The sequence below is a fragment of the Anoplolepis gracilipes genome, chromosome 4 (assembly GCF_047496725.1).
Source record: "Anoplolepis gracilipes chromosome 4, ASM4749672v1, whole genome shotgun sequence".
NCBI classification, from domain to species: Eukaryota; Metazoa; Arthropoda; class Insecta; order Hymenoptera; family Formicidae; genus Anoplolepis; species Anoplolepis gracilipes.
The window spans coordinates 5608286-5630131 of record NC_132973.1 but is presented as its reverse complement, the minus strand read 5'-3'; the positions used below and the strand labels follow the sequence as shown (position 1 = coordinate 5630131).

Below are 21846 nucleotides of genomic sequence, written 5' to 3'. Positions count from 1 at the left end.
CTTTCGCTTCGGAAAATGTTACGGTGTAATAGAAACCGACGCGATAACGTTATCTGCCACCATGTAACGCGCTCTGTCTGCAGCGGAGTGATTAATACGAGGCTGCCGCCGCCGACGACGACGTCCATCCCGTTTCTCGATTCGCCGTCGCCGACGTCGAGTGTGGCCGGCGCGAAAGAGAAGGAGACGTTTATTTCCAAAAAGGAGCAACGAAGGATTATCGGAGAGGTCATAAATCCTCCGTTTCGGGGCGGCGGACTCGAGCGTGGGCGGGCACGAGCGGGGGGGGAGGGGGGAGAGAGTGCCCTGCGAATCCTTCGGGCCACTTGTGCGCGCGAATGCTTACACCTGGTGGTGAAAAATATTGGGGAATTAGCGCGCTAATTCGAAAGGTCTCTAATCGTCTTTCTCGTAGCGAAGATAATTGTAGTGATAACTCCATTGCAATGTCGCGGAATTAATTTGGCGCGTTTGCGATAATTGAAACGGACGGTGTAAGAGGAATATGAAAGGCAACTCTCTCGCGAATAAATTAAGAAAATTAATTACATTTTCTTTTTTACACACAATTGTTTCATTGAGTTTTGAAATATTTGATAACACCAAGGATATATAGAAAGTATGCGCATACTTTTTTTTTTTTTTTTTTTTTTTATCTAAAGTTCAATCAAATCAGTCTCGTGAAATTTTCTATTGAGATAATAAGGCGATTAAAATAGATCGCACTGTTATCGATCACGTGAGAAACGGTTTCCCTGATGACCACTACGCTAATCACGGAGCGAGCAATTACGAGGATAACGATAATCGCGTTAAATCGTGGTGCGTGCTGGTTTGATTAGCTTCCGTTTGATTCCTTCTTCCTTGGCGGGCGATTGTTACTGCGATCTAAACAATCGTCAGTTCGCTCACGATTTGTCAACACGCAAACATACATGTGACGACGACGTCGCAAGCGTGTCCTTTGTGTTGACCACCGTGCAATTGCAACTGTTGCAATAATCCATTTGTCGATCATGTGGCATTAATTTGAGAAAATTGATTGAGCACTTTCTATTTTGTTCCTTTTTATTAATAGATATAATATATTTTTCATATGAATATTCTTTAAGCGCATATTTTTTTAGTTATAAAGTTAAACTAAACTCTCATGCCAATTGCATTCCGAAAGTGAGGAAATTTATCAATTATATCAAGGAAATTAAAAAATATATGATTTTACATTAAATATAATTAATATTATCCTCGCTTTTTTTTCTGAAAAGTTAATCAATAATTATTTTTTTCCACGTTTCAGAATTACGGCCTTATCGTTCTCGACAACTTTTTAGTGCAACACTCTTCCGTGGACAAAACTTTGCTATCTCGCATGCTGCGAAGCCAATTCACGATGAGCACTCGACAGGAATACGCTTCACCACCTCGTTCGCAAATGCAGCTGCCTACTCAAACTGTCCTCTCGCGCGCACGTGCGCAACCGGCTGCATCCGTAATGTGTACGTAAGTATATACGTGTAGTATTTTCAAAGAGATTTTTGTCTGTTTGGTGGAGTGAGTTTGGCCTGTGCGCACACCCACAGTTGAAAATCAATGCGGCCCGCGCGAATGACGCGCGTTGCACCCACGCGACCGAAATCCGATTGTGTTTTCGAGATTTCAACAAGGCCGTATATTAAATGCGTACGTTTGTTACGTCTGGTATTTTTACATCATACACTTTCTACGATCGCGCAACACACACACACACACACACACACACACACACATAGCGCGGTACAGGGTTATTAAAGAAACATTTTTCCTTGCTGTTTTCTTCTCGCGTCGTGAAATTCTGATCGGAATTTCATTCGAATTTATCGTCAGTCGAGCAAGATTAAATGTAGATGATACGATATTAAATTCGTCTTTGCGTGAGATTTTATCGTCCACGGCTCGATGTAATATGCCGCCGCTGATTCCACGTCGTTGCACATTGAAGATAACGAGAGATCTGTGTCCGAGATTGTCTTTGGCAAAAATAAGATCGCGACTGCATCAGTTTGTTTGAATATATGAATTTTTCATACGCGTTCGCGATCGAATATGTGATTTTATCGTATATAGCTTACTCCGGGGAGATATCGATAAACACTTGTAGATACAATGTGTAGTCGCTTACTAGATCCGTTCGTACATACGTACGTACTTTATTCTTTGTAGTGCCTTATGCTTTATACATTTTTCAAAAGAAAAAAAGCTCAGAAAGAACCGAGGCTTTCTCTGTCCTTTTATACGATACAATCTCCCGTGATCTAATACAAAATATTTTTCTAACATTTCACATCTTATTTACGCTTAAAAAAGTTTCTCAAAAACTCTAAAATTAATATTTTCTTCACCTAATCGTAAATATTTATTTCATATATTTATTATTCACAATATAAGAAAAAAAGTAAGAAAAACGGAATTGCGTGATGTGTCGAAAATCGTAGAGGGTCCATTTATTATTAAATCACCCAGTGGAAAGCTTTCAACGCGGGAAATAGATTTTTGTAACCGTATGAAAAAAAATACGCCGGTTATCGTCCGACTGTGAAATCCAGGAAAAAGACCGAAAAAAGATGAGTACAAGAGAACAGTCCGAAAATGTTCAGTGACCCGCGGATACGCTCGTTTCCATGCGGAGCTGCGTCATTATCAGCAACAGCCGCGTCGGTTTCCGCGCGTCGACGGGTTCGCGCAGTTCATCAAAGTAACAGAAACAGAGAAACGCGAAGCACGACACGTACGCGCGGTTCTATATCTATCCACTACACGCGCGTGCATATATATATATATATATATATGCACGCCGCAAATCCGTGCGAATCCGTGCATCTCCGCTCTCTCGCTCGGCACCGCGATTCCTCCCGGATTGCGAAACGCAATCAAAAAGTTTTCGCGCTGCGACACGGCCGCGCTTCCGGCCTAATATCCGCGCGGGCAATGGAGCAGAGATAGTTCCGTGGTGGTGACAATTTCCAATCAGTGCGCGGAAATGGCGCGGGTGCCATAATATTTCGCGGGAGCGACATCGCTCTCTCCGCTCCCTGTGCTTTCTCTCCTCTCGGCGGGGGCGTTGCTCCCCTTCTTCCATCCTTTCCACGTCCCTCGCCGTTATCAGCCGTCTCAGACGGATATGAAATTCTCCGAGCCGCGGCCGCAAAATAGGTATCCTAGGGGGTAAATTATTCCCTCAGCGTCTCCGGCCGCACGGCTCTTCGCGGATATATTATATGTATAATCTTAATCGGCCTGCGCTTACGGTCTCTAGAGCCTGCGTTTGCGACGTGTCTGCAAATGCGAACGGAATCGCTAGCTTTCGTAGACGCGAAAGCGCGGGTACCATTATTCAATCGTCGAGGCGGCCCAGATAGCACCGTGATCGAGCACGTACAACATTTTTCCTCTGGTCGACCACCCTCCTCGCACCCCCGCGCGCCACTGCGTATCCCGGCATAGTTTGACCAAGGTACGACCCAGAATCAATATCCCGAATGTTGAGTCTGATGGATTTATGACCGTGAAAGGTGTCCAGGTCGCGGGCGAGTTTTGGTGTAAGAATTATCGGTGGGAAGATATTATGTCACGTCGTAGTCTGCGGAGAGAGGAGGGCGATAGAGATTTGAGGCTTGATTCACCGGAAAACTCCAAGATCGATTCACGCCATGATGCATAGTTTCTCGTGAGATAAATTAGCAATCTACCAAGATGGGAGGGGTTGCATTTTAACAATAAATATATCAGAAGAGAAAACGATATCTCGCAATCGGGGCGATAATGATCGTCAATTAAAAGCTGGTTAACGCCATTCATTGATCGATGACAATTTTATGACAAATTGTTGTATTACTTTAATATTCTCTTGATCGCGCAGCTAAATAAAACGTTATTCGTTATTTTTTTAATCGAAGTTTAAACTAGAATTGTCAAATTGTCAGAATAAATTATGAATAGATTATGAATTATACCATTTATGAAAGAATCACAATTGTCGAATGTCAGCTCTCCAAGCATTTTTTTAACCAATAATAGAATAATGCAAATCATCACATTGTATTCATTAGATAATATACATATTTAAATAACTTTAATATTTAAAAAAACAGAATTTATTTTTGCTTTTTATATTCTTTTGAATAGAAATCATTTTTTCTCTTCTATGAAATTTCTCAAAAGATCGCTACTCTCTCTCTCTCCCTCCTCTCTCTCTCTCTCTCTCTCTCTGCCGACATTTAGTACGTCAACGTTCATTCAAGAATAATGCCTTTAGAAATGAAAAGCGCGTACAGAAAGAAAGCATACGCCGTTAAAATGGAATAACCATTGCAGTGCTTTCAAGGCGGTTAGACATTACCGACGTTAATCGTTCATCATCGCTTCGATAGTCATCGACACGCCGTAAAAAGTCTCGCGCTATTTCTAGATAACTGGTTCGTTTCTCTTCGCTTCGTCCATCTCTTTCTCACCTGCATTCCTCGTAATCTCTCGTTCTCCTCCGAGAGGAGAAACGCAAGGGTGCGAGCGATTACGTGTTGGCAAAAGCGAGAAGAGAAAGAGCGGAAAGCCGAGGGAAGGCGAGGGCGCCGAATAATTAAACCCGGTAATGTCTGAGCATTAGAGCAGATGATGACGTCATCAAACGCCCGGCCCTCGACTTTCCGTCCCCTCGCCCTCTATCCGCCAAAATTTGCCCTCTGCGCAATCCTCCCCCCCCGTGCGGAAGAGGTTCCATAGTATTACCGTCATTACTCTTCCTTTACCCCATCTCGTCCGGTCTCTTCGACTTAATATCCCCGAGTTAAAAACGTATGGGTTAAGAATAAAGTCGTTGAAAAATCTTATTTTCCGGAGGCGGGCGTGATGACGTAATCTTGCCCGAATTTTAACGACCGTGAGAAATTAAGACTTGTATTATAACGCTACTCCGATGGCATCGACTTATATAATTTTCGGCATTCGTTGCGAAAATACCGATAGAATTGACGAGCCAAATTGGTAGGTGCATCAGTTAAATCTTTGCATGAACCGGCATATTGACATCGAATCCACGGTCTTACTATTCATGAAATCGAATTTAACGTTCAAATTTATAGAGCCACATTAACGTGATACGTGCAGTCGTCTCAAATAAATTTCTTTAAAATATTATCTAAATTAGATTTTACATATCGTCCATATATAGAATGTGTCATTCATTAATGAGTAATAATAGAATCGACAATCGACGAGTCGATGTCACAGACGAACGTGATATCGTTTATTTTTTGAACGAGAAAAGAAGTAAAATTATCCTATTGTATTTTTTATATCGCGGCGCACGCGTAACATAATGGCACGAGGGTTAATTCTACTCGAAGAGAGAGAGAGAGAGAGAGAGAACTGAAAGGGGTCGACAAAGCGAACCTCATTCGGGGTCGTTAGGAAATAATTAATTCAGGCCCACCGTGTCCGCGCACGGCCGAGCCTTATGTACGCTTCATGGTCGTACCGTATGGTAATGCGCTTCAACCCGCGTGACATTTCGCCCTCTCCCCCTCTCTCCTTCTGCATTCGGTCCTTTCGTCGTAGGTGCGGAGAGCAGCCGAGTGTTTTCGTGTTCCAGCTTGGTCGGTGATTTGTGCAAATTACGGTCGACGACGAATCTCTTCTACCTAAGTACGTAACATTGTCTGGTTGTCGTGATTTAGAAACAGCGTCGTTTGATAAGAAGTATGTCGATCCCCTTTATGGTATATTGCGGTCACTACTCTATATACGTCGAGCGTGCATGTCTATAATAATAGTTCCGTTATCGGTCTTCGTATATGATAGTGAGATATTAATATTGGTGATATTAATACGTCGACGTGCCCCGTGAGAAATAGGTTTACATATTTTATTAAACCTGAATCGTGTACGTCGAAAATCATCTCTCCGAGGAGAGTAAAACGTTTCGGTTATAAAGGTTGTATTCTTGTACAGTTAATTGTATCGAAGAGATTTCGCAATCAAAAGTTCGTCGAGACAGACGCGATTTTTAAGCCGTCGTATCGAGTTATAAAAATAATTGCCCAGAGTTTGGAGTGGCGTTTTGGCATTACGTGAATTATAGATTTCCGAGCAGCCTCAAATCGCGTATGTATTAGCGTCTTGGAGAGGGAAGGAGGGTGGATAAAAGGATTAGTGAAGTTTCCCCTTCTTTCTGGCGAGATCAGCCGAGCTAGAGAAAATGCTTCTGCCGATACCACGAACGTTGACCGACGCGAAAGTTGGCCGTCGGTTAGAATTGTACGAATGAACTCCGGCAAATGTCACGGTTCGACGGCTTAATCGATCCGGCTTATTTCGACGGCGGCGGTTTGACGTCAAGGAACTATCGTGCCATGATATCATGCTCGTTCGATCGCGTGAAATGCATTTCCCATAATTATGTTTAACGAATATTGTTAGCAATTAGTCTCATTATCGTTGCGTCGGTCATTTGCGGGTAATAACCATTTCTCATCAAATACTAAATGCTAATTGCGGCAAGATTATATAAGTCTCAAATTTGGAAAATGAACTTGATATATTGATTGGGAATAATTGTATCGTACAATCTGTTTGAACCATTTTATGAAACAAATACTTTAATATTTAAAAGGGAAATGATACGATTATAAAATAATTACACATTTTGAAAGTAGAAAATTATGTTGCCATACATATATGTGGAATTTGATATTTATGTAGAGCGTATGATAAGTCACGCCATACGTACTCTTTTACCTCTCTTTTTCTCCATCGATTTCAAATTCAGTAGAGAATTGGTAAGTAGAAAAGATATGGAACTTGCACACTGCATATCCTTACATATAGATGTGTACTTGCCTCATGTGACAGCTTTAATGTTCTTTTGACCCACTTGGTCCTCGTCCAAGAGGAGTCAGAAAACATTTAAAAAACAAACAGAGAGGTCATTCTTTTCCCTCTCAATGAAACATCTAACTGACAAGCACAATATTTTGAGTATGTAAAAACAAACACTTAAGAATATGATAGTTATTTCTTAATATCGTATGAATGCGTGGAATTTCATTAAGCATATTCATCGAGTGAAATGTATTTTGCGACAGGAAAAAGCGCGAATATATCCAGGCAATATCCTTCCGCACTCTTTTCTGGCCCGCATTTTTCAAGTGCTGTAAAGACCAGATCGACGACAGAGGAGAGTGATTCTGGCTAATAGATAGGAATTAAAAATGGAGAGCGCAGAGGTGTGGGAGTATACATACGAGCCGATTTAACTGCACAATCGGTCGCTTTGGTAACGTATATCGACGGTGACGAACGGGTCAGTGAAGCGGGAATCGTTTATCCGAACCATTGTGGCTCATGATTTTTTTGCACGCCAGATGGGAGGATCGCCATCGGCGCGGGCGATATTTGCGAACAACACACTCGCCGCAAACCACTCGTTTTAAACCGGCAAATGAACAATCGTCAGCGTGAATTTTTATTATTGCACTTAACGCAGTACAGTAAAGATCCGGCAGCGCAGATTATGAAACCCGCGGCGGTGACATCAAAGTGGCGCTTGTGGTTGAAATGCAAATTATCCTTTGAGTCTACTTGTTAATTCCATTTCCCGTTGCGATCTCCCTGCCGCACAGAGCTCTTTACGTAATGCGTCGTTTGACATTACATAAGCGACAATGACTTTAATATAATAAAAGTTTTGCTCTCATTCATACTATACAACGATAAAAAAAATTCTTAATTGATAGAAAACTCGTAATCTTTTAATTTTTATTATTGAATTGTCATATCTAAATAGATAACGTATAAGAATAGATCCTCAAATTGTTGTTGCGTCATTAAAATAATGAATAATGAAAAATGGTAAATTGTTGTATAGAAGTTAAAGAGGAAGAATATAGCACTTTGGAGGTGAAAAATTTTCTACTTCTGCTTTGCTTAAGAATGTCGTCGCGATGAATTCTTTAAAACTTACGGTCAAAAAGTTACGCGTCGAAAGTGGCGCGGCACGTATTCAACCGTGGAGTTCTGAAAATTATTCGGGACGTTTGAAGTTTCCGAATTTGCGAGGTTTATACGACAGTGTCGTCAGCATCGCCTGCAAACTTATGAGGATACGTGAGATATCCTTGGATTGTTGCGCGCATGATTGTACACATGGGAAGATGCGAAACCACTCGACGCCTCCGCGTTCAATAACTTATATAAAGTTAACACTTTATTTTTAGAATTTCGAGATACAGTTAATAAAATTTTGACTTTCCTCCAAAGAGAAAATATTTTCTGTCGCTGAAGATTAAATCTAATAATTCTTGAGATGGATAAACATTTTTTTTTAGAAAAGATGATATAAAATAAATGATTAAAATGATTGAAAAATAATCGATGTTTGTAACGGCACTTAAATCAACCTGCACGCAAAATACGCACAATTTTTTTTTATTGTCATTGAAGTATAACTGAACCAATTCAGAAAGTAGATATTTTATAGCTCAACGCAATCGATCTTCGTATCAAATTAATTCTCCCGCGCGTTTCTGCCAATTAACGACGCTGCATTTCCTTCCGGTGACAGGTCTTGCGTGCTCAAGAGAGAGGTAGCATTATTCGAACCAGCAGAAATTGGATCAATGAGTACCTTTCGATTGCGATCCAATTTGCGCGACGGCTTCGTTTCGCACGTGAAGTGCAACATTACATGATACATGCGTATGTCGTCGCAACAACAAGGCGTATTGTTAACGTTACAATCAACTCACTGGAAATATATTCTTTAATTAATTAAATCTTATCTCACTGTCGCGGCATTTGTACTACGTTTTATCGAATGAAAAAAAGATTTCAAATTTTGGAGCAACCTGAAAAAAAGTAAATCAGGAGAGACTGTGGTTCGTCACATCGCAAACTGATCGATCGGTTTCGGGTTATTGACAATTATGGGATTTCGCACCGGATCAATTTTACGCGCGTAACCGTTAGGTTGACCGCATCGCAGTCAACCTAACCGACATGTCGATACGCTTGTAGAGCTATGTTGCAAATCCCGAATCGTATAACGCGCTATCGGAAAATATTTGACAAGCTCACAAGCAGTGAGGATTGCTGCTCACCTGACAAATGAAACAAATTTCTGTTTGGAGAGGTACGTTCTACTTTCGCGTTCATTTAGAAAATGGAATTCGTTCGCTCTGTCTCGAGCCACGATTAAAAAACGAAGGCGGATCAAATACCAGAACAGTCGGCAGATTCACTTTATTTTGATCAATCGGTGAACTTCAATCGCGAGTGTACTCTTCATACTTTAAATTTATGAATTTTCAATTTCATTTCACGTTGAAATTGAAAACGCGCGGAAAAGTGTGTGGAGAAAGATATAGAATAGAATAATTAATTTGAAATACTTAATTTGAACAAAAAAAAGAATACATCAATAATATTCTCTCTTACTCTCGAGAACATATTTAAGAAGGGGACCTAATGAGAATAATGTCTACACTTTTTTATGTATGCAAAATTGATTCGACCTAAGTTTAAGCTGATTTCCTTTAAATTTGCAAAATGTTTTCCCGATATCAAGTTTAGATTTTAATAAAGATCGTTGATATTAACAAAAGTTTATATTAACACATTTCATATGAGTGTACAAAGTTGTATAATTTTGTAGAACTTTGCAAATTATTATTATAAATTATCATATTAATATCATTGTAAATTAAATTAAGATCATTATAAATTATCAAGATCTTTCTCTTTATTTTCAATAATTTTATAATGGTTTAAACAAGATGTATACTCCTTAGAAAAACATGGAAAACCTAGAAGTCTGAGGGATTTCTTTTGTATTTGGAAAAATCGGAGAAGTTTCAGAGAATTTTTTCGAAAAGATTTTTTTTTATCATATTGTAAACAGTCAGCCGTGTGTGAAACTGGCGTCTCACTTCGTGGAAACTAATTAACATAATGAAAAATGTCACACAAATGTTTTATGAATGCTTTTGAAGACGCATCAACGAAGGATATTAGGAGAAGATAAGGCTTTGGGTGGCATCATGCTTTTAGAACAATCAAATAATTTAGTAACACATGAAGTAATCTATTACGTACTATTTGCGGAATTAATTTTTTTTTATCGCATAGTATATTTTATGCAATTTCATTTGAGTGTGTGAAGCTGGAATCTCACTTCGTGGAAATCCATTAATTTTTGAAAATTTTGGCTTTAGTTTTAATAGTTCTAGAATTATTGATATAGAGATTGAGTAGTGCCTATTAAAAGAATAGCTTAAGAAAAAATCGGGACAAACCCAGATTTACGCTGCGATTTTCAGAGAATTTTTTTCCAACATTTAAGTAGATACCCTATTAAACAAATTTTAATCATAACAAATTTTCACAGCGTCGAATTTTGATTTATTTTTGCGAAATCAATACTATTTCTCTTCAAAATAAAAAAAATGTATAGTTTTATATATGTATATTTTAGAAAGACTTCTGGCGTTTAAAGCAAATGAAAAAAATGAGAATAGCGTCATTTTAGTATTCAGCACATCTCGTTCAAAATGCATTTTTAAGACTTTACAGCGCAAAGTCTGACGGACGTTTTAATCAAGAATGTTCAAAGTAAAACCAGAATTTCTTTGGGCGCCAGTAATTAGCTAATGGGACAAGATTAAGCACCTTCTTAACTCAGGATAAAGATAATACCTTTAAGTATTCATGTCTCTCTCACGCGAGTAAATTGCTGATCTGTGACTAAAATCTATCTTTTGTGGATCATATAAGAGAAAAATGTAAGTAAAAAAGCGTTGATATGCGACAAATGTAAGAGTTATAAAATTTGATTTATTATCAGATTAAAGACGGGCAAAGTTAAAATCGTTTGATGAGTAAAATAACGTGTCAGATTTTCTTTTAGAATTGTCACCATTATTCGGGTGACCGATATCTACGTAATTATATGAATCATATATGATTATACAATTGCGGTTCGACTTTTTGAAACTTGCTTAATTTTTTTTCATTTAGGGATAAAAATGTCTCTCTCTCTCTCTCTCTCTCTCTCTCTCTCTCTCTCTCTCGCTCTCTCTCGAGTATTTTTGAAACATCTAATAAATGAGTATTATTAGTTATAACTATATAGTATTTTTTTCTATTTAATATGTAACATGAATTATAATATATAAAATCGTTTTTCCCTCTCATAAATATATAAAATGTAATTGTACATAGAGAATATATTTTACTCTTTAGTAATTAAATTAATTAATATGTGTCGCATATAGAGAGTAGGATTAATTTCAATATGTCTATATATTTTATAAGAAATATAATTAACGATTACAATTTAAAAAAAAATATTATTTATTTATTATGTAATTACATAAATACTTTCCAAAAAGTTAGATAATTTATAATCTTTATATTTGCTAGGAATTACATTAATCCTCTGAAATATTGCTTATCAATTATAATATCTATGTATAATAATTTTTCTCTTTATTTGCTTTTAATGGATTTCCATCATTATCAGTGTGATAAAAATTACGATATAAAACTGATTAAAAAGAAACTTTTTTACATGGAGCTAATACTTTCATTTATTAGTATCTAGCGAGCGAGAAATGTGCGTGTGTGTAAAGCTGTTTATTACTTTTGCACGATTGCCAATATTCGAAATAAAGCAACTTTGAATGTATACACAAAACGCAATAGTTCTAAACGGCTTGTTAACGTATAGCTTTCGCAGCCAATCTATTTTCACAACGATTAAACAATGTGTTTGCATTCGATGTTGTCGAAATCTGTGAGCGCTAAGAGGCGAGCTAATTTCAACGGATCAATTTGCAAAGAATAATGGAGAAAACGATACGCGCGCACTACGAAAAAAACCAGCCTGATGATGGAACGTGGACTTTGCTTGTACGCTCAACGAAAGAAATACATCGTCGAACGCCGGACGTGCTTGCAATATAAAGTTTACTGAAGTTACGATGTACTTTCCAGATAAGAAAGAATTCCTAGTGGCAGAATAAATATTAACATTTTATACGGGGAAGGGGAAGAGGGGGAGAGGAGAGGGCAACGAGGCGCACATCGCGTTGGGAAAAGAGAAGAAGAGGAGAAAAAAAAAAAAAAAGAAAAAAAAGATCGCGTCAGGAAAATATAATACATTCCGCGCGTGCATTGTCTGCCGTGTCGTGTTTAGTTTGCAAATCGCGAATTTTATTATCGGCCAAGTCGCCGGCGATTTCGTGTTCGGGAACACGGCGCATACGACACAAGGTGGCGGCGTTACCTGAAATATCTCATCGCGTGACAACGTTGGCTGATTTAATTTATACCCAACAAAAATAATAATAACAGAGCTAACTGATAGAGACGACGTGTGATCATGAAGATTAAATATTAAAATCTACATATAAATTTTATACATTTATAGATAATTTGAATTCGTTTAATTCGTTAAGTTTTAACGATCGTATTTGGGACTCGGTTTTTTTTTTTTTTTTTTTTTTATTTCTAAATATGCGATTGCACACAGATGAAATCGTCAAAAAGAGAAATCTGGAGCGATAGCACATCTTGATAAATACAAAACGTATTATGAGTTTTTAATCAATTTAATTCGTCAACGAACATGGTTATTCGCAAACACAGTAATACGCGAATGTTTGAATCGATGTCGCGGTGAGTTCCGGCTCAGAAGTTTCCAATGCTCCATAACCGACAGGATGTTGTTCGGCCAGCAGACATGTCCTAATTAAAGTACCCTTACAGCTATCGCTCGCTTCGCTCACCGACCACGTATAGCGCGCGCGTACATCGTACACTAAGTGATCAGAGATAACGACCATCGCCGATGGATAACCCGCTCGCAAGACATCCGGCGATTTCGCATCGTCCCGTTGTTCCCAAACGTACAGATCGATCGAATATACTAAAGGATTTCCTAGTGATTACATTTATTTAATGAGTTTTCCCCTCTCTCTCTCTCTCTCTCTCTCTCTCTCTCTTTCTCTCTTTTTCTTTTTAAAATTATATTTATATCATGGGATTTGACGAATCTGGGAAAAAATTGGATAGAATCTTTTTTCTAAAACATATTGTCCGGCTAGATATTGCCTCTGTGCTGTTGATTAACTTTCTACGAGTTTTCTTAGGAAACGCGGTTGGTCAGAAACACTCGGTATGGAACATATCGGTTGCGCATGGTTGAATGACTACACCTTCGGCAACAGCTCGCGTTTACAGGATGAAAGTTTTACAACAAACTACCCTAGCCTCGTCCTCCCTTCCTCTAGTAGCACTTCCGTATCAAGGACTGCATCGATGGCTCAGATCCAATTTTCCCCGAAACTTCGGACCCGATGAAGGAACGTGAATAACTTGTCGCTCTTCCCTATCGGGTAGGATGCATGGGAGAAACGGTACAATCGCGAAACTATGCGATACCATCGATGACGAGTGAGTTTTATGGCTATACCGACACAGTATTGAGGATGAGACGCGAAAGAAGAATGAAAAGGGAGAGAAAAGCTAGCTTGCATGTTATACTGCCTTGATACTGGTCCGGCTCGATCTCCTTTCCTCTGTTCTCGTCGACCGAAATGCTTCATTCGCAGTATATCGCAGCTATCAATCTTTAGGAGATGTCTAAAGAACACTCTTCTGCGTCCCAAAAATGAGGGAAAAAAAAAAAAAACAGAAAAAAAACATGAGTCGAGATAAAAGAGTTTTGGCACGGCATTTTTGGCACAATTTCTCGAAAGCTATGCATATGAGCTAATCATATATGTGATTACGTAAGCAGAAGTTTTTGAGCTTATCAATTTGTGCTGTGTTAGGCGTGGGCTATATATATTGTAGCTTTATTTATATTATTATAATTAAAGGTTCTATATAATTAATTTATTAAGCGATGATCGTAATATTTATTCTAAAAATTTCTGCGCAATTGTAAGAAAAACATAATGCACGATTAAAGTATCCGTCTACGCGCGTAGTTCATTGAGCTTTTTTGTCCTCATCGATGACCGAGATAGAAGAAACGGCTCCATGTGTCGCGCGTTACGAGCGTCCTGGTTTTATGAAAATACGCGGCTGGTGCTGAACTCGATCATAACTTTATCAATAAATATGCCTCATATTTGATCGCGTATCTTTGGTCCACGCTTCAATCGATCTCACTGCAGTCGATCCGTCTTATGCGAAATATCTAGAGAATTTTGATTTCAGCAAATTTCTTTTGTGTATCGTAAGACTAAAGTATCATTTCTTCATTTCGAATATACATATTTTGAAATTAATCAAGAAAAATAAATTGTTCGTGTATATCGTTTTAAAATTGCTCGTATTAACAATAAGAGGATTCTTCATTTTCGAATCTGCTTCTTATTTTGAAACCAAGTTTACTTTGTCATAAAAAGTTGGAAAATTCACAGAATATATTTTTTGTTTCAATATTATACCTACATATAGTTATAAATCTGTTTAACGTTTCTTTTTTTGGTTTTAAATATTTAATGATTACATATATGAAGAGTATTATTACTGAATAATATATTTCCACTCAACTTAAAAATAATTCGATCTCGAAAAGTCACCGTCTATTTTCGCCGCGATATTCTTGGCACAGACAACGCGAGTAAATTCTCTGCAAAAGGCGTAATCGACACACGGATGCTAGCGATAAATCAGGAAGATAGATTTTTTGGTACTACTAGCACGCTCGACCTGACGTTACCTGTAGGAGCCAGAATTCTGAGCGCGCAAGAAGAGCAATTCTCTTAACATCGAGGAGTTTCCGCAGAAATTGAATTTCTAGGGCGAGGAAACTTTTGTCTGAGCGTAAGAGAGGAGATTTCGCTTCGCGAGCATCTACTTTATAAATCCCCGCGCCCAACAACGATATACATATAACTCTATTCAGGCGCGAGTTTACCTGTGCGCGCCGACGTGACGGAAAAGGAAGATACTTTGTCGTTTGATCCGTGGCACGATACCGTCCGTGTACTTCCGCTCTAAATAGCACCGAAGAGCGGGGAACGAGCGGCCGGAATATGCCATACAAACGGCGAGAGATCGACCGCTGTGAAGCGCATTAATTGCCACCGATCTGACAACATTCTCCTATAGGGCTGCACAAAGCGTACTTAAGAGAGCAACCCAGATCGCCTTCATCAATTCGAACAATATCGTCGCGAGGGATCGACCTCGTTTTCTTAGCGCTTCTCGTATCTTCCGCCATTGTGACTATCCTTTTTCGCGAATATTATTCGCGCGACCTAGCTTCTGTATTATATTAATTTGAATATCTTGAAGAGAGGAATTTCTATTACTCTCTGTTTAAGGAGATTCCCGATTACGTGCGCAATGAAATTTTATTACTCTTACTACTGGAGGACTAAGTTCAAATCAGAATATTTTTACGAATCATGTTAGATAATTAATTCTTAGAAAATATATGATTAGAGAGTGGTAGTCCGATAATGAATGCAATTATTAAAACAAAATTAAATCAATTCTCGATGATTATTCAAAAATAAACCGGCATTCGTCGTAAAGAATCGTAAAGAATCGTAAAGAGAGAGAGAGAGAGAGAGAAAGAGAGCGTGGAACAACCTCGTGATATCTCTAGCGAGATATTTCTCGATCCACCTGCCATTCGAGCAGCGGAATCAATCACCGGATAACATCTGCGCTCTTAATGTCCATCTTAATCTTTGCGAGAGAATAGCGAAACGAACGCTTCGACGATGGCATCATAAATGGCAGGCATTGTCAGTTTTCCTGCCGACAAAGCTGCAATCTATCGCCGTTCGTTGCAGACTCTCTTAATCATCGTTCTAATAAGTATATTTCTCTGTCGCTGCGCGTTAAATCTCAGAAACAGATAACAACCGGGCTTTATATATAGGTTAATATCGTTGGCTGTGGTACACACTATGTGCGGAGCTGGCCGATAACGAGAGTGATCTTAACCCCTGAACAGGTTGGCCCCCGAAAGAAGACTATCTACCGTTTACGCGCGTGGCCAAGAAATCGGGTCCTCGGGTTTCTCATGTCTCGGTCAGATAACATAAATGCCCCGACGAATGAGACCGAGGGTCAGGTCGTTGGTCGGCCGATAAATTTGGCCAAATGTGCCGGCTGGTAAAGCAACCGTATCCACTTCCACCGAGTCTTTCTACGTATTGAATGTCGAAAGCCCGTGTGTGCACGTAAAAATACGCACACACGCGCGACACGCGAGCGGTGCACGTTTTCTCGATGATGCTCTCCTTGGAAAGAGAGGAACACGCGGTCGGTAAATCTGAATATATTGCGCATCGCCGACTTAAATAATAATAAATATCGTTAAATCTACTTTCACGGCCGCGATTATATATCGTAGATATATGAGAGCGTACTTATATGAGAATGTATGCGCGTATGTGATTCTTATCTTAACGAGGAGCGATGGAGGAGCTCGAGAATTTTGCGACGTATGTGCGTTGGATTGGCGGCTAAGATTTTCGTCTCGCGTGGAGGAAGCCTGACATTGCCGAAATGTGAAATGTCGCAGTCGCGAGATAGCGAGTAGTACATTGTCGTCGTTCAATTTGCGCGGAAGCGTTTGCATAATATCACACGAGATAATATTCAGGAGAGCAACTGGCATTATCAAAATATTTAAATACAAAACACGATGTTCCATTTGCTAAATAAAATATTTTGCGTGAAAATCAAAGCCACCGAAGCGATATTTGTTTTACCCACGTAGTTATTATTTCTATTTTAAGCGTCCATGACGTTATACATATCGAGCACTTGATAAGATCGATAGCGTATCGTGTGCTCGAGGGGGAAAAAATACATTTTTTTTTTTTCGTACCCGCGACATGTTTCACGACGGGACAACATGTAGAGAAAAGTTGGTATAGTGGAGTATAAGTATTACCATAATACGATAAAGGCATCCGCGTTCGCTGTTCCGCGAGCAAAAATGTGTATTCCAAGAATTTAATATTTCAGGAGAAATTATACTTTTAGATGAGAATAGAGGATCGGAGGTCGCACGAATCAGAAATGCAAATTCATTTTAAGCGATACTCTGTGGCGAAAATGTAAATTGATTTCGTGCCACTGCAGGTCTTAGTTCGAAGTACATCGATCCCCTCTTTAATCTTTATTGCTCTTGTACAGACTATAACTACACTTATAGAATAATTTTATTACTATCTTCCTGTCAACACGATGTTGTTGATGAAACCAATTTTGCTGACGCTAGAACGTCGCCATTTCATGTAAATTTTTGTCGCACGTTTTCATTAGACACTTTTTCAAAAAATAGTCCAAGTAATAGAAAAAAAAATTGAATAAAAAAAGCACGCATCGCGCGTAAAAATTGGAGAAGTCACGTACGATAACAAAAATAATAATAATAAATTTTTAGTTATCTATTTTACATCTCGCAACACACACAACACATTTTCCGCTTTTATAATTTGCTAAATTTCAATTAAAACTAAACTTTATATTCTCTATTTTATTATGAGCTTTTAATATTCGCGAAGTAACTCGCGGCATCGACTGCTTCGGCTAAATGAAAGAAATGTTTATTCAAGAAAGTATAACTTTTTCGTATTTTCGCGAGATTGTTTGACGTTTGTTTCGACGACCCTTTGACGCGATCTGAGACCGAAACGATATCAGAAACCCAAAGCCGGGTTGAGTGAAGAAAATGGAGAAACGGTGAAATTTCCATTTTAAGCCATCCGTTGAATTCAAATGACAGGACGTCTATACTTAAGTGAATTTCAATAATGATTTGCTTCAAATTTTATACCTGGATAACAATAAAGAAGGATAGTAACCGCCTCCTCAATATCCTCTTATCCGTCGAAAGATAAATGGACTTCTCCAACAAATAGAATTGTTAATTTCACCGGAGAACTATCTTCGGTTGATCCAACAACGATCGCGCCGTCACATTTATCACCGTAAGGAAGCAAGGGAAAGAAAAATAGATACATATTTTCGTTAAAGGAATATCGCGAAGAGCGTAGGGATGATTTTCAGTTGACAGTGGCGGAAGAAGAAAGGAGCCGACCGAACGCGAAAGACGATCGCCATAAAGCGTCAATGACAAATGCGCCGTCTTATCTATTGCATTAGCCGAGTCGTATATCAAGCAGAACGGTTCCCAATAGGAAAAGAAATTCTTATATATACGCGCGTATATCTGGCGGCGGCGCGAGGGGGGATGGTTTCTCGCCTGCTAGAGAGAAAGTGCAAAATGTCTGTTGCCCTCCCCGCGCGCAGAGAGAAAGATAAGAAAGTGTACGTACGAACGAAGGAATGACTTCCTATACGTTTCACCTTATTGCAGTCTACGTATAATAAAATTGAAGTATATATATATATATATATATATATATATATATATATATATGTGAAGTATATATATATATATACCGCTAAACATACACACACACACACACACACACACACACATCTCAGGATGCTTTACAGCTTGGCAATAAAGCTTCGCGCGATGTATATACTGTCAGCGATGAGACAGAGAAAGAGAGAAAAAGAGAGAGAGAGAGAGCGCAGTGGCCGCGGAAATATAAAGTTTATATAATTTAGCATAACAGCAGAGCTGCGACACGGTTAACTTTAATGATTCTGTCGCGTACGAGATACAAGATTGACCCTTTTAATTTTGTACGCCCATTTCGAGCGAAACACACAATCGATCAGACGAAATTTCTTGCGTGAATTTCGCACGCCAACACAATTCGCCACCCGCGAATTTAATAGCACTCGTGAAACCCGTGCGTACAATAATGCGCGTGTTTGCTTCATAAACACCGATTGCACCGGAGCGGCGTGCCCCGATAACGGAGACAGAGGATCATGCAGTCGCAAGCTCTTTGTTCCTTTTTCGATAATGCACCGCGCGCCATCGTCGTTTTTGCACCTGGTATTTGTATCCGCGATACGAACTCATCGTTGAACTGTCTCGCTGGATAAAGAGTTGGAGAAACGGTTTAACCTGTTTGCGAGTATTTTCATTAAAGGATGAACATTATTTTTTCACATCTATAAATAAACTTTTAAAATTTAATAATTTCTTTTTTTTTTTTTTAATCTAATAAAAATATTGCTCGAGAAAAAGCAAATATTAAGTTTCTTGAATAATTAAAAATAAATGAAGGTGATTAGATTTATAACTGTTTAAAGAATTAATTGATAACAACTAATATCCAAGAAAAGTCAGTGAAACAGTGAAACACTATTTTTGCAAAGTAGCCGTGATCTCTCTCGACTTAAAGTTACATATATGATTCGGAGAAGCTTGGACAGAGGGGAGGCGACGGAATCATAAATTCCCAAGACTAGTCATTCCACTCATCGTTTTCAACTCGCGCTTCCTGCCATTAGGCCAACAAATGAATTCCACCGGCGGCATCCGTTTATCAGAAACAGATGTGGAACACCCCGGAAACATTCCTTCGCGATTTTGTAGGATGAATATTCATTCGTGTGAACTCCGGTGAGAGCTGTACCTGTCTCTCTTCTGTCTACCTATGTACCTTAGAATCAATTAGAATGATACATGATTCGCGTGCGGCGGTACCATTATGAATCGTTGCTTCAGCCTTGTCGGAAGGGCACAACCGCGGATTATAAATTTATCGAGTTATCGCCTCACTGTAGAGAGAGAGAGAGAGAGAGAGAGAGAGAGAGAGAGAGAGAGAGAGATTGCACGCGTGCGTGCAACCCTTGGCGCGCATCTTACATTCTAACTCTCTCTCTTTCTCTCTCTCTCTTTAAAAATTAAAACGTAACATTAAAGGCAAAACTCTTCGACATATAAATAGCTTAGATCTTCTATATTAAATGACACGCATGAGTATAATAATAACAACATGTGAACACGACGTGCTTCAAGAATGTGCAATCGGATTCGCGGGTATTTTAGGAGACTAACGTTTGTTCGGTAAATAAAATGGAATCTATCGTTGCAGCGAAATCCGCGGCTTTCCTTTCGCACCATTTTCTGCACTAGTCTCGCGATACTTTTATTTTATTTCATGTTTCCGCGTCGAGTGTGGGGCGAAAATGGAGCTCTGCCGGTGAGGAAAGGCTCGCCTGGTGTGCCAATTAGTCGTTGTCAAATAAAACCTTGGCGATTGAGAAAGGGAAGGGAATCTCTGCACAAAAAGCTATCATTACATTTTAATGCGTTTCCGCGTATAGGTAACTTTTTTTCTTCCCCCGCGTGATGTATCGCTTTGTTAATAGCCAATTCAATCTGATTACGCGCTTGATATAGAGCGGCGGTTTTCGAAATATAACCCGACCGCGAATACACACACTTTAATTGGTCGACGCGAAATGGAGGCGAATACGGTTAATCGGCGAACCGGCCGAAATTAGTCGCGGCCGCGGGGACATTGTGAAAATTGTGGAAATTCACGCGCGTCGTACATCACCGATGCGCACGACAATAAAGTACATTACGCATTTACGCGCGGCCACATTCCGCAATCGCCGCCGACGATCCGTTGGGCGCGAAGCGAGCTATCAGGATATTGCGAACGCTTTTTGCTAGTCCGTTTTCTCTCTCTCTCTCTTCCTCTCCGTTTGTTCTATCGTAATCAGTTCAATTGTAATTGGAAATCGGCCAAATGAACTATAATGCGAAATCTAGTGTGCCATAATTTAAGTTGGACGCTCTAGATATGCTGGAGAAACTCAAAGACCAAGGACATGACATTGCGAAAATTGTCAAATCGAAATTTAAACTCGTATTTTTTTTTCTTTTTTTTCTTTTATTTTTTTTTTTTTTTTTAGATAAAATAAGATGCCATTGAGACATTTTTCTTTTTTTGTTTTTTTTTTTTTTTTTTTTTTTCACAATATTGATATTTTATAAAATTTTCTCTTTTTATAAATTCTGCAATAAATATAAAATGACAAAATTCCTTTCGCTGTTGTTATAAATATTTTTATTAAAATTGGAATCTCTCAAAATTATATGACTAACATATAACGTTTTATTGACATTTGATTTTTATTTTACTTAACTCGATTGCCATTATAAATTGATAAATCATCAAATATGAGGAACGTGTTTTACATTATTTATATTTTACCACAGCAATTGAATTTTAATTCGTGACATTCGCCAGATATTTTAAACATGCCATTTATACATTTAAAAAGAGCATCACGCGGTTGTATCAGTCCCTATCACATAAATTTAATTCCACGTTTGGTCAATTGACTTCCTCACCGTCCGTCACCGATGCGCGAACCGGAAACTTATTGCCCCGGTCCAGATATGCACGCGTGGGTGCGCAACGGGATACTGATTGAATCCCGAGGGCGGGAGAGGAAAGGGGTAGAAGTAGGGGAAACGAGTCGACGGGGATCGACAGGGGCAGAGCGACCTTTATTGTCACTAGGTGCCTACGATATTGAACAACAGCGGCAATCTATCCGATCGAATATCCAACAAGCCCCGGCTCAATGGATAGTCGCAAGGGGCCGATGAAGGAGAGGGAGCGAGGGACGGGGCTCTGACGGGGCAGGGGTGCGCGCGATCAAAAGCCGCGCATGCAAGATCCCCCTCCCTTTGGATAACGGCATTAATTGAATCGCTATCGGACGTGCCGTGGTCTCGCGTTATTCTATTACCGAAGCAGCTATTGTCTTCCGTGGTTTATAGTCACCTCTTCCACCTCGCCGAACTCGAGCCTCCAACCCTTCTTCCCTTCCCCCTACGGCCTTCACTTCACACTTCCGATCTCGCACGATCTTCTACCGCCATTGCAT

The 21846-nt window shown here is 39.3% G+C and overlaps 1 protein-coding gene across 9 annotated transcripts in view; it reads left to right on the top strand.

Annotated features, from left to right (window-relative positions):
- Nucleotides 1-21846, top strand: part of LOC140665025 (uncharacterized) — a 196793-nt gene that overhangs the window by 119945 nt on the left and 55002 nt on the right. For 5 of the 9 annotated variants that reach the window (XR_012046530.1, XR_012046536.1, XR_012046535.1 and 2 more), the window contains exon 3: nucleotides 1298-1496. Coding sequence is in view for 1 of the 9 variants with exons in the window: in XM_072890696.1 (XP_072746797.1) it covers nucleotides 1298-1500 (203 nt within the window). In the remaining 8 variants the exon portion in view is untranslated. Of the gene's footprint in view, nucleotides 1-1297; nucleotides 1501-21846 lie in introns of all 9 variants that reach the window. The other 4 variants (XR_012046529.1, XR_012046534.1, XR_012046533.1 and 1 more) reach the window with 1 other exon arrangement.